Source organism: Nerophis lumbriciformis, linkage group LG02 (genome assembly GCF_033978685.3).
Source record: "Nerophis lumbriciformis linkage group LG02, RoL_Nlum_v2.1, whole genome shotgun sequence".
NCBI lineage: Eukaryota > Metazoa > Chordata > Actinopteri > Syngnathiformes > Syngnathidae > Nerophis > Nerophis lumbriciformis.
The window spans coordinates 30,177,501-30,191,551 of record NC_084549.2 but is presented as its reverse complement, the minus strand read 5'-3'; the positions used below and the strand labels follow the sequence as shown (position 1 = coordinate 30,191,551).

General features: G+C 39.7%; 2 protein-coding genes across 9 annotated transcripts in view; one reads left to right on the top strand and one right to left on the bottom strand.

Annotated features, from left to right (window-relative positions):
• strn (striatin, calmodulin binding protein) overlaps positions 1–10,784 on the top strand; it is a 67,113-nt gene extending 56,329 nt beyond the window's left edge. For both annotated transcript variants that reach the window (XM_061960573.2, XM_061960564.1), the window contains 3 exons: positions 48–188; positions 3,488–3,676; positions 9,394–10,784. In XM_061960573.2, the coding sequence (XP_061816557.1) occupies positions 48–188; positions 3,488–3,676; positions 9,394–9,563 (500 nt within the window). In that variant the 3' untranslated portion in view covers positions 9,564–10,784. The remainder of the gene's footprint in view (positions 1–47; positions 189–3,487; positions 3,677–9,393) is intronic.
• Positions 10,785–10,840: 56 nt separating this feature from the next.
• vit (vitrin) overlaps positions 10,841–14,051 on the bottom strand; it is a 103,847-nt gene continuing 100,636 nt past the window's right edge. For all 7 annotated transcript variants that reach the window (XM_061960534.2, XM_061960517.2, XM_061960543.2 and 4 more), the window contains one exon: positions 10,841–13,272. In XM_061960534.2, coding sequence (XP_061816518.1) covers positions 13,094–13,272 — 179 coding nt within the window. In that variant the 3' untranslated portion in view covers positions 10,841–13,093. The remainder of the gene's footprint in view (positions 13,273–14,051) is intronic.

Here is a 14,051-nt window from a genome sequence, read left to right as displayed (position 1 = left end):
TGGCCAAGTGCTTTTGAGTGACCAATGAGTTTTTGTGTTCACTTTAGAGCTGGGAGTTCCCTCATCTGTGGATCTGGTGTGCAGTGAACCAGCTCACCTGGTCACGTCCTTCACTAGCGGCGAGATCGGTCTGTTCAACATGGAGACCCGCCAGCAGGTCCTCAGTCTGGAGTCCAATGGAGAGCAAGGTAGGTTGTAACAGAATCTGAGGTCTCAGTAGGCTTAAAATGTATTGCTTTACTTTCTGGTGAAGTGTTGGTGACATTTCCTTCTAAAAACTGGTAAGACTTTTTAATTGATCGTTTTGCTGTTTAACTTTTATGTACCATAATTAGGGATGTTGATCAATACATATTTTACCAATTTTGAGCAGTATATATATGTTTTTTTTACTTCTTTTTATTGGGGCTTTTTCTTCTCCAAATACATCAAAACAACACAAAATGCTAAATGATAGTAAATAACTAAATAAAGACAAAACATAAAAAAACACAAGTAAAAGCAGATACATACCATTCCAAAGGAAAAATAAATAAAAAAATACAAACTTTTAAATTAATGATAATAATAATACCACTTGGAGGATGTCAATAGCTCTGGGTTTTACCAAATTATTGTACATTTAAGGGATTACGTTTGTTATAGTAATCTATAAATGGCTGCCATATTGACTGAAACATAAATTTTTCCTCTTAATGTAAATTTGATCTTTTCTAACTACAAATGCTTCGTCACATCATTCATTAAAGCTTGGTAAACTAGAGGATGTTTTTGTTTCCAGTTAATCAAAATTATTCTTCTTGCTAACAGCGTCACAACACATATCACATTCGTCTGGTTGTTTGATAAAGAGAGCTCCACAGCAGCTGACCCAACCTCAAACAAAGCAATAACTGGATCAGGTTTCATATGTTTCTGGAAAATCTTAGACAAACTTTGAAACATTTTTATCCAGTAGTTGGCAATCCTTACACAAGTTCAGAACATATGTGCCAGTGAGGCCGGTGCCTGTCCACAAGGCTCATAAAGTGGGTTTACAGCAGGGCGCATTTTTGACACTTTCAGCTTTGATAAATGAAGCCTATGTAAAATCTTTAAATATATCAGTCCAGGTCTGATACATACAGTTTTGAGCAGTATTTTAAGTCAAAGCGTAATCACTTGTAAAATTGAGTGATATAGGTCTTGTTCATACCGATTTTTTATGTGTCCTGTATCGGATGTTTTCATGTCCGTGTGAACAGTGAAATTACGAATTTTTCATATCTGACCCAGGCCTCTTTTGTATATGAATATCAATAAGATGTATATGTGATGCGTCCTGAAAGGGGAACTGCATTTTTTGGGAATTTTGCCTATCGTTCACGGATTTTTATTTTTTTTAATGCATTCTATCTCATAAATAAAAGCCAGTTTACAGCGGAGCCAATGGGAGGTCCTCTATTCCGCCCATAAAACCCAATAAAAAGCCATCCAAAAAGCGCCAATAATACTCCATTTACATTTCATCACTTCAATATTACCCAAGTATTAGTGATATTGTTATTATAAGCGCTAACGCAGACAAAGTATTTGTAGCGGCGCCGTGATCACAAGCTTGTGTGGCTATATTGCAATGATCGACTGATCAGCTCCTTACTTGCTTCTTTGCTCATCAAACGTTCTTCTGGATCATAAATAATGGCGCTCACTCGGATAGTAGTAGGACAAAGACATATTCCGACAAGTTGGTACACTTTGACAGACAATTTAGACCCGGAAATGGCGAGGACGACACAAAGACGCTTGGTACCACCCCCCTTTTCTTTGCGAGGATTATTAGTCATTCTTCATTTAAATGGGAATATATGAACATTGTAGCAGTCATCATCCTAATGACAGCAGACATTGTACAGTAAGTAATATTTTATCATGCACTGAGTACTATTCAGTGATGTTGTTGTAAAAAAAAAAAAAAAAAAAAAAAAAAAGCAAACGTTGTGATGCGTTTGCTTAAAATGATCAAAATACTTAAGTATTAAATGTTATAAATGTGCCCATTACTGCAGTACATATACTTACATCATGGATATAAAACCTTAATGGAGGTGTTTGGATATTTTTAAGGGCTTTATAGGCAGAATAGAGCGGCTCCCATAGGTTCCGTTGTAGGCGACTTTTGATCGCATTTATTTACTAGTTACTTGTTGGTTTACCCTTGAAAAAAATAATAAAATACATCCGTCGTCATGTCTTTCATATAGATTGTGAACAATACACAAAATTCCCAAAAAGGTGCAGTTCCTCTTTAATGTGCACACTGCTACGCTTAGGTCGCATTTATCCAACCCAAATGTCATCAAAAAGCGATAAGCGTCATAATTATTTGTCAAAATGGACGCTTATAAAATATATAGTTGATGGAGCATAAAACAGGTGAAAACAATGTTTTAGGAACTTACGTGAAAGTTATATCATTCCTGTCTCCTACTGCTCGCCCACAGAAGCACTCTTCAAGCAGACATCGAAGCAAAATATCCCGTAAAACTGCGAGATCCAAAATACTTGTCCTCATTCTTCTTAATCTTCTACGCGCTATAATTTGGGTCAGAAAATGATGAGTTTGAGTGCACAAAATCATTGAAATTGCCACAAATGTGCCAGTATTGAGACCGTGGAAGCCATGTTTACTTCCGTAAACATTGCAGTGCGTTCGACGTCTTGACGTCATGTTCGCATGTAGGTCAGATTGCATTCACATTAAAAATCACCTCTATTTTTTGCAATGTCAACGGCCTCTAAAAAGATTGGATTTGACCCCAAAAATCTGAATTGGACATCTGACCCTGCAGTGTGAACCTAGTCTAATGTACAAAATGCTTTTGCAAAGTATTTTATTTGGAAACTTTTATTTTAGCGCAGTCAGACCGAATGTTGCACACAGAACTGTAGTCGCGAAGGCTGGAAGTGTGCTGCTGTTCTTTAGGGCTGCCGTCCTGTCTGTACATTGAGATTTATTGGTGGTGTGGTCCACAACAACACTAGCAGATGCGATGTGTCGTGGGCGTATGAGTTGTCTTGGCTAGCATTGCTTGGAGATTGTTCTGTAGACTTTGTGGAGAAGATGGTTGACCATTTCTGAGACGAATGAGTGGTCCTGGACACGTGATTTCCCAAGACAACTGTTCCTTTTCCTTAAAATGACAGCATTTCAGTCACATGTATGTCAATTTCCGTGATATTCCGTGTTTGACAGTAAAGTCCGTTTTTATTGGGCAATAACGTGATTGTGTCTGCAGAAATCACATTGCTCTACTTGGCCTCAGAATGCACACGCATATATTTAAAACTACACATACACGCTTTGCTCTGATTAGTAACACAAAGGAAAAATATATACACACACACTCCAAACCGTGTCAGGATTTTTTCATAAATCATCCCTAGTTGTTAGTTTCTACATCAGTTGTTTGTTCTTTGGCTAATAAAGATTTCTGCTGTCAACTAGGTCCTCCCAGTCACATCAACAAGATCCTCAGCCATCCCACACTCCCCGTCACCATCACCGCACAGGAGGACCGACACATCAAGTTCTTTGACAATAACACTGGCAAACTCATCCACTCCATGGTGGCCCACCTGGATGCAGTCACCAGCTTAGCTGTGGACCCAAATGGACTCTATCTCATGTCGGGCAGTAAGTGTCTTAACCTGTGGTTAACAGAAGTATTCTCACTCTGGTAACACACACACTCAAAACTTTCATTTAACCACACAAGAAGGGCAAAAGAGGACAAACAGTCTTTAGTTTTATGCCGTGCACATAATCCTATATTTGTAAAGGCATAATACTACATTTATTTGCATCAGTTTTTCCACAAGTTAAACAAATAATTATGCCGTGTTAAAATATTGTAAATAATGTGGAATTACTGCAAAGCCGTAATGACCACTGAGTACAACATGACCCTTTTTGTCGAGAGTGGGAATATAATGACAAAAAAAAGATTAGTGAAACAAGTACTGGTGTGAGTGACAGAGAAAAGCTCTGAAGTGTTTTTGTTGTGTGAGTGACATGAAGAAAAGCTCTGAGATAACTTCTGGTGTGCGAGTGACATTAAGAAAAGCTCTGAGATAAGTTCTGGTGTGTGAGCGACATGACGGAAAGCTCTGAAATACATTCTGGCGTGTGAGTGACATAATGAAAAGTTGTAAAATAAGTTCTGGTGTGTGAGCGACACGACGGAAAGCTCTGAGATAAGTTCTGGCGCGTGAGCGTCATGACCAAAAGCTCTGAAATACGTTCTGGCGTGTAAGTGACATAAAGAAAAGCTCTGAGATAAGCTCTGGTGTGTGAGCGACATGACGGAAAGCTCTGAGATAAATTCTGGCGTGTGAGTGACATGAAAAAAAGCTCTGGAATAAGTTCTGGTGTACAAGTGACATAAAGAAAAGCTCTGAGAAGTTCTGGTGTGCGAGCGACATGACGAAAAGCTCTGAAATACATTTTGGAGTGTGAGTGACATGAAGGAAAAGCTCTGAAATACGTTCCAGTGTGTGAATGACACGACTAAAAGCTCTGACTTGGAGCACTCAACACTACCTGCTGGTTTGCATGTATGAATCTCTTGACAGCGAATATCTTAGTTTCTTACATTGGACAAAGAGAGCTCAGTCTAGCAAGTCAAGTTGGAGTAAAACATCTGATTCTCATTCTGATTCTGACAATATAACTTGTCTTTTTTTATTTGACAAAAAAAAAAAAAGTTTTATTCAGGTAAGTACAAAATATGTATAACAAAATGCCAGATTATAGATCAAATAAAAATGCTGGGATAAAAAAAGAAAAGCAGCTAATGTATGGAATGTCGTTTTACAAACCCCGTTTCCATATGAGTTGGGAAATTGTGTTAGATGTAAATATAAACGGAATACAATGATTTGCAAATCGTTTTCAACCCTTATTCAATTGAATGCACTACAAAGAAAAGATATTTGATGTTCAAACTCATAAACTTTATTTATTTTTTTTGCAAATAATAATTAACTTAGAATTTCATGGCTGCAACACGTGCCAAAGTAGTTGGGAAAGGGCATGTTCACCACTGTGTTACATCACCTTTTCTTTTAACAACACTCAATAAACGATTGGGAACTGAGGAAACTAATTGTTGAAGCTTTGAAAGTGGAATTCTTTCCCAGTCTTGTTTTATGTAGAGCTTCAGTCGTTCAACAGCTGTCGTATTTTACGCTGGATGTTGTTGATAAATGGCTTTTGCTTTGCATAGTAGAGCTTTAAATTGCACTTACAGATGTAGCGACAAACTGTATTTAGTTACAGTGGTTTTCTGAAGTGTTCCTGAGCCCATGTGGTGATATCCTTTAGAGATTGATGTCGGTTTTTGATACAGTGCCGTCTGAGGGATCGAAGGTCACGGTCATTCAATGTTGGTTTCCGGCCATGCCGCTTACGTGGAGTGATTTCTCCAGATTCTCTGAACCTTTTGATGATATTATGGACCGTAGATGTTGAAATCCCTAAATTTCTTGCAATTGCACTTTGAGAAACGTTGTTCTTAAACTGTTTGACTATTTGTTCACGCAGTTGTGGACAAAGAGGTGTACCTCGCCCCATCCTTTCTTGTGAAAGACTGAGCATTTTTTGGGAAGCTGTTTGTATACCCAATCATGGCACCCACCTGTTCCCAATTAGCCTGCACACCTGTGGGATGTTCCAAATAAGTGTTTGATGAGCATTCCTCAACTTTATCAGTATTTATTTCCACCTTTCCCAACTTCTTTGTCACGTGTTGCTGGCATCAAATTCTAAAGTTAATGATTATTTGCAAAAAAAAAAAAATGTTTATCAGTTTGAACATCAAATATGTTGTCTTTGTAGCATGTTCAACTGAATATGGGTTGAAAATGATTTGCAAATCTTTGTATTCCGTTTATATTTACATCTAACACAATTTCCCAACTCATATGGAAACGGGGTTTGTACTTTGTATTTGCAGTTAGAAGAAGGAGCAACATTTCATAATTATTTATTGATCCTTGGCTGTGACACCTGTGGGAAGTGAGGGTTCCAACACAGTATGCAGTGTATATGCCAGTAGGGATGTTCCCATCAAGCTTTTATGCTGCAGATTCCGATACCGAGATTGGCAGATATCAACATCAATACCGATATCAATCACATGTTGGAACTGTAAATGTTTCCATTTATTTATGATGCGTGCTACTGACAGTTGAACAGTATTAACACCATTTTTAAACTTGTCTTTATTTGATTTGATTACATACAATTGTTTGAGCAAAAACAAAGCCGATAGCTTTTCTATCTACTACTCTTTTAAATCCTGTAATTTCTACCCTCTTGTGTCTTATACTCCGACTTTGTAAACATGAACAAAAATAAGAATGTGGACTTCATCACTTTAGTATCAATCATATACTGGTATCCTTGGTAGCGACACCACTAATTTATGGATTGATCCACCCTTCTTTTACATGTCATGTACTGACCGTGACAACGCTGATACCCCAAAAGTTGTTGTTTATTTTCTCTCTGGACTCTTATTAATCTATTTGTTCATTTCCCGTTAATAGCTGCTTATGTACACTTCTTAAACTTCACCAAGCACCTATTTCTTGGTGTTTAAAACTAGTTTAGCGGTTAGCTTAGCAATTAGCATGCCTGGCTTGCGCTTTCGGGGTGTAACATGTTCAGCCTAGTCCTCCAGTGATAAGGCTACTTGATAATGATAACTAAGATACTTAGAAATGTAGTTTATTTACCGCAGTTGAGGTGACTGTTATTAGCTTAACCTCTTCAGGCCCAAGCTGTTTGTTTACATGATTTTTTTTATTTCTCTTTGTTATTTGGGCTTATTGGACCCTAATTAGAATAAAAACAAAAAATCATCTTTTTATATGATGTACTTAGTCCATAAGTAACAAACGTGTACTTCATGTGTAGTGACATGCAAATTTTTATTTTTACGCTTATTTTTCTCCAAATTCCATTGTATGTTATACTCTTCTGACACCACCAGATGGCAGTATAAGTGTCTATATGTCGCCATAAGACCCCAGTTCAGTAGTGTACGCAATTTTGGAAATAAGAGTTTAAAGGTGCTGTCCACGCATGTGGCCACTAAGCCTTTAAAGCAGGCCTGGGCAATTATTTTGACTCGGGGGGCCTAATTTTGAGAAAAAAATGTGTCTGGGGGCCGGTATATCTATTTTTAGGAACACTAATAGAAAACCTCACAATAATGTCTGATTGAATGCTAAAAACGTTCTAACAAACCGCCTTAAAAAAAGGAATGGAATTTTAAGTATTTTTACTGAATGAGACACCCAGAATGTACATGGAAAAAAAAAAAGTGGGATTTACAATATTAACTATGAACGATAAAACACTGAATATTGACAACATATGAATGTCACACCCCTTCTCGATCGACATATTTTGCAATCAAGCGAAACGCAACAAAAATACCACAAACACAGCAAAATATGAACGCGAAGGGTAAAAAGAAAACCCACCTACAATCTGATATATCTGATATGTCACTAAGTTTTAGAACTTTGTTGTAAAAATCTCCTTACGTGTCTGTCCCTGAAACCCACATTTCAGGCTGGACGCTCTGGAAACACTCTGTGGAAACGCTCCCCACAAACACTGCTTGGTGCCTGGTCTGAGCTGCTGTGACTTAGATTACCATAGTAACTAATTAGATTACCATAGTAACTAATTAGATTACCATAGTAACTTAGTATATCATGCAAAAGCGCAGATTCCAACCATTGGAATACTTTGCATAGTTCAAGACTTACGGTCATTTGAAAACATCACTGTAGATCATAATGGCAGCTACAGTTTCCATCTTATAGATCTAAAACAATGATTTGGGAATGTCCAGAATGAAAAGCTCAACGGGCCGCATGTGGCCCACGGGCCTTAATTTGCCCAGGTCTGCTTTAGAGGTTAAAGGCCTACTGAAATGCGATTTTCTTATTTAAACGGGGATAGGAGGTCCATTCTATGTGTCATACTTGATCATTTCGCGATATTGCCATATTTTTGCTGAAAGGATTTAGTAGAGAACATCGACGATAAAGTTCGCAACTTTTGGTCGCTGATAAAAACGCCTTGCCTGTACCGGAAGTAGCAGACGAGTAGCGTGACGTCACAGGTTGTGGAGCTCCTCACATCTGCACATTGTTTACAATCATGGCCACCAGCAGCGAGAGCGATTCGGACCGAGAAAGTGACGATTTCCCAATTAATTTGAGCGAGGATGAAAGATTTGTGGATGAGGAAGGTGAGAGTGAAGGACTAGAGGGCAGTAGGAGCGATTCAGATAGGGAAGATGCTGTGAGAGGCGGGTGGGACCTGATATTCAGCTGGGAATGACTAAAACAGTAAATAAACACAAGACATATATATACTCTATTAGCCACAACACAATCAGGCTTATATTTAATATGCCACAAATTAATCCCGCATAACAAACACCTCCCCCCTCCCGTCCATATAACCCGCCAATACAACTCAAACACCTGCACAACACACTCAATCCCACAGCCCAAAGTACCGTTCACCTCCCCAAAGTTCATACAGCACAAATATTTCCCCAAAGTCCCCAAAGTTACGTACGTGACATGCACATAGCGGCACGCACGTACGGGCAAGTGATCAAATGTTTGGAAGCCGCAGCTGCATGCGTACTCACGGTACCGCGTCTGCGTATCCAACTCAAAGTCCTCCTGGTAAGAGTCTCTGTTGTCCCAGTTCGCCACAGGCCAATGGTAAAGCTTGACTGTCATCTTCCGGGAATGTAAACAATGAAACACCGGCTGTGTTTGTGTTGCTGCAGTCGGCCGCAATACACCGCTTCCCACCTACAGCTTTCTTCTTTGCTGTCTCCATTGTTCATTGAACAAATTGCAAAAGATTCACCAACACAGATGTCCAGAATACTGTGGAATTTTGCGATGAAAACAGACGACTTAATAGCTGGCCACCATGGTGTCCCAAAATGTCCTCTACAATGCGTGACGTCACGCGCTGATGTCATCATACCGAGACGTTTTCAGCAGGATATTTCGCACAAAATTTAAAATTGCACTTTAGTAAGCTAACCCGGCCGTATTGGCATGTGTTGCAATGTTAAGATTTCATTATTGATATATAAACTATCAGACTAAGTGTGGAGTGGGTTTCAGTAGGCCTTTAAGGAAGCTGCTCCACACTGTGTATGGAGACATGTAATTAGCCGCTTTTTAGCCATGACGAACATTAAAAATGGGTCTGTACAATAGCAGAATAAAAGAGGTGTAAATGATGAAATGAAAAAGGTAAGTGTTTTGTTCCCTGAGACGCTCACGTTGTCTACTTTGCAGGTCACGACTGCTCCATCCGCCTGTGGAACCTGGAGAGTAAAACCTGCATTCAGGAGTTCACGGCTCACAGAAAGAAGTTTGAGGAGTCCATTCACGATGTGGCTTTTCATCCCTCGAAATGCTACATCGCCAGCGCCGGGGCGGACGCTCTCGCCAAGGTGTTCGTATGACGCAGCGCGGCGTCTCTCCCCGTAGCCCCCTCCCCCGACTCAGCCTCCCGCGATCAGGGACCAATGGAGGCCCAGGAGGGGAAAAGACCTCCAGGCACGGGTCCAATTCCACCCCACACCGCCCTCTGGTTTCCTGTCAGACTATGTAGCTGCAAACAGGGCGGGGCCGACCGGGTGAAGGTGGCGCCGGGAGGCCAGACCCCAGGAGAACTGTCCTCCTCCTGCCCCCCCGTCGAGCATCCAGGCAGGCCTGGGTGTGAGCGCTCACGGCGCCCTGCAGCAACTACAGACTTCACCTCCACAGCCAGGAGACTCAGGACAAGCGCGAAAGAAGGCGTGTGGAGTGCAAAAAACAAGGTTTCAAGCCGGGCTTCTGCTCCCCAACTTCAGCCCACACCCCTCAGGCCTTCCCCCCTTAGGCTGTTTTCTCCTGCACTTCCCTGACTGACTCTGCTTGCTGGTCTGCCTTTGTTTTCCTTTTTAAAACACTTGTTGACAAATGTGCCTTTGCTTTAAAAAGGCCTCGGTGGTGTTATTTTAACAAGCTTGTTTCGAGGGGGACGGCAGAGAAACCAATCCACAATATTGCTGATCTTAACATCGGGGTGTTAAATGACAAATGCTTATAATAAACAAAATATATATTCAGTCTTAAAATTAACTGTGCAGTGTGAGTTTGAGTGCTCCTTTTTGATAAATGTCTTTGGAAAATCAGTTCTGTGCGTTTCAAGGCAAAGCTGGTGGAGTGCCGCAGAGCAGATACACTATATTGTCTGTTTGGTAGATTCTTGTACACTTAAGTAAGATCAATGTACAAATATTTGTGTCTAAAGTCAACCACTTTTGGTTATACTATTACAATGAACAAGTTGGATATTTTAGGAAGAACTAATTTTGGGCCAGTTTGCTCTCGTTCCAATTGAATGGCTTGTACTGTTTGTAGTCCCCCGCCCACCTGTGTGGACATGCTTGATTACAACGTGATGTGTCATGTCCACACAGTGACAGTAGTCTAGTGTTTAGCAGGAACTTAGTGCAGTACTTTAGGACTCTTTTCAAACCGCATCTAACACATTTCCTGCAAGTTCTAACCCTACTGTAAAGTGTGAGGAGACCAATCAAGTTGATGAAGAGTGCAGCATCAAACGAGCCATTTTCTCAGTCACTGGTTTGTAAATCAAAGCGATGTTCAAAATAAAACCTGCTGTAAACTATCAACAATGATGTCATTCTTTTTTTTTTTTTTAAGGCGCACACACTCACACAGCTCAGTCACGTTGTCTTTATTTTCATCAAAAAAAGATCACTGTTAGCAAAAGTTCTGAAATAAATATGTACAGGTGTGATATAACTTGGAGGAAATCATAAATACTCTGCAATGTTAAGGAAATGCATGAGCTTTGGTGAATGCCGACACAGCAATAGAAGAACCGTCGTCCCTTTGACATGTGGAGACGTTTGGGAGGACGTGCCGACTTCTTTACAGAGCTTGATATAAAAGTAGCATAACTGAAGCGGTGCCACGTGTGCGTAATGTCAACATTTCTTTCTGCAGGCACCACATCCCAGAAAAGTTGCTTGGCTTTGGCTAATCATGGACAGTAATCGGAATATATATATATATATATATATATATATATATATATATATATATATATATATATACACACAGTCATGGTCAAAAGTTTACATACACTTGTAAAGAACATAATGTCATGGCTGTCTTGAGTTTCCAATATAATTTCTACAACTCTTATTTTTTTTGTGATAGAGTGATTGGAGCACATACTTGTTGGTCACAAAAAACATTCATGAAGTTTGGTTCTTTTATGAATTTATTATGGGTCTACTGAAAATGTGACCAAATCTGCTGGGTCAAAAGTATACATACAGCAATATTTGGTTACATGTCCCTTGGCAAGTTTCACTGCAATAAGGCGCTTTTGGTATCCATCCACAAGCTTCTGGCAAGCTTCTGGTTGAATTTTTGACCACTCCTCTTGACAAAATTGGTGCAGTTCAGCTAAATTTGTTGGTTTTCTGACATGGACTTGACATCACATGGAGAAAGATAAGACCTTCAAGATAAGACCTTCTGGAGGAGAGTTCTGTGGTCAGATGAAACAAAAATTGAGCTGTTTGGCTACAATACCCAGCAATATTTTTGGAGGAGAAAAGGTAAAGCCTTTAATCCCAGGAACACCACTCCTACCGTCAAGCATGGTGGTGGTAGTATTATGCTCTGGGCCTGTTTTGCTGCCAATGGAACTGGTACTTTACAGAGAGTAAATGGGACAATGAAAAAGGAGGATTACCTCCAAATTCTTCAGGACAACCTAAAATCATCAGCCCGGAGGTTGGGTGTTGGGCGCAGTTGGGTGTTAAAAGAGGTAAAGGTATGGCTAAATCAGGCTAGACTGGCCTTCCCAAAGTCCTGACTTAAACGTGTGGACAATGCTGAAGAAACAAGTCCATGTCAGAAAACCAACAAATTTAGGTGAACTGCACCAATTTTGTCAAGAGGAGTGGTCAAAAATTCAACCAGAAGCTTGTGGATGGCTACCAAAAGTGCCTTATTGCAGTGAAACTTGCCAAGGGACATGTAACCAAATATTAACATTGCTGGGTGTCAACTAGGGTGACAGAATGCACGCTAAGTTTGCAACAGTGATTCCTCCTGCTACGTCTTCTTGTGCTCTGGCAGATCAAGAATTGCCACTTGAGTACCCAGAATGTCTTGGGGCATTTTGTTATAAGCGGTTTGATTTTTTTTTTTTGTGCGTGTTTGTCATTAATCCTTAGTGGTTTGTTTAGTGCAAACATTTAACGGTAGTGTTGTGTGTTTACTTGCCTGTTATGTGTGCAGTCAGACTACTGTTGTGTGCTCGACGCTGCTTGTTGCCGTCATGACGACAAGCTTATTCATCATTTTATTTTCAGCTAGAGCTTGCCCAAAAAAGATTTTCCTTTAATATTCCTTTAAGTCTGAGCAAAGTCCATTTAAACGTTTAAAAATCGACTTCTTTTTATAGTGGATAAATAGCGCAATCATGTTATAATTATGTTATTGCCATAATAGGATGAAGCTCGGAGGATCTGGCAACCTGAATTATTGTTTTGATTTGGAAGAAACCATTCGGACTGTTCATAAAAGGCTGGGTAGAGAGTGGTATAAAATGTCATGCGTTAAAAGGATTAGGATTAATACAAATAAAGTAAAAAAAAATACAATACAATTAAAAAAATATACAAATAAAAATACAATAAAACAAATCTAGAAAAAAAAGAGGATACTCAAAAGAGAACTACAAGCACATAAACATTACTGAGGTCCAGTCTCTTTCTCATCAGCACCGCTGCTAGATTTTTTTAGGAGCAAACACTGATTCTTTAAGATCATTTCTGTGGGAATCATCACGTAAATGAACATCCCTCCTTGTACAAACACAAGCGGGGCGGCGGCCTCTGTGGCACGTGTGCCGACAGAAAGAGTAGACTTCCAGTCAGTGTTCCGTAATACCACCTGCCGCTCAGTTTCTGGGCTGGGAGTTGAACTCGCGGCAGATGTTTTGGGTGATCTTGGACACAAATTTGTAGAGGTTGTCAAACTCGTCCACAAAGAAGGAGTGCTCCTTGTCGGGGTCGGTGGCGATGTACTCCAACTCATCCTGGGCCGCCCAGGCGATGCCGACGGAGTAGGCAATCACGCCTGCAACACATTACAAACACACTCCATGACCTCTGTAGCTTTTGCTTCATGTGCCAATTTCTAACCAATCTGTCTTATTTTATCTTATTTTTTTATTTAATAGTAAGCCTTATAAGTCGCCATGTCTTTTGAACGGCTTTTTTAAGTGAACGATGAGAACCGATTCCCAGTTGAGAGACATGTTTATATGAAACGGGCTGCCAATTTACTGCCGTATTGAGAAGGAAGAGACTTTAGTGCCTATTAGTGGGTATTGTACAGTTTGGCATTCCCATGTTTATATGTAGGGTTTCTCCAATAAAAATGATTTCAACAGAGGACAAAAATTACACAAAAATCCTTATTTCCTTTAAACGTGGCAATCAATCCCGCACAAAATATTCCATGTTCCACGTCCAACAGAGGCAAAAGACACAACTCAACAATATACACTGTGACACTTTCTCTGTTATACTGAACAAGCCACATTGTCCACACTTGGCATCGCTCCAGCAATCAGCCCAAAGACCCTTAAAGTGACGGTGCCCATTTGAAATCAAAACAATTAAATATTTCACACCAGTATATCTTCAAATAAACATGAATTAAATACTGAATTCTAGAGGTGCTGAAAAAAATCGATTTACATCGGAATCACATTCAGTGCTCAATAACGGGGTAGAGTGGAATATATGTTAAGTCAGGAAAAAACACAGAGGCTAACCTAACGTGTGTATGTTTATATATATATATATATATATATATATATATATATATATATATATATATATATATATATA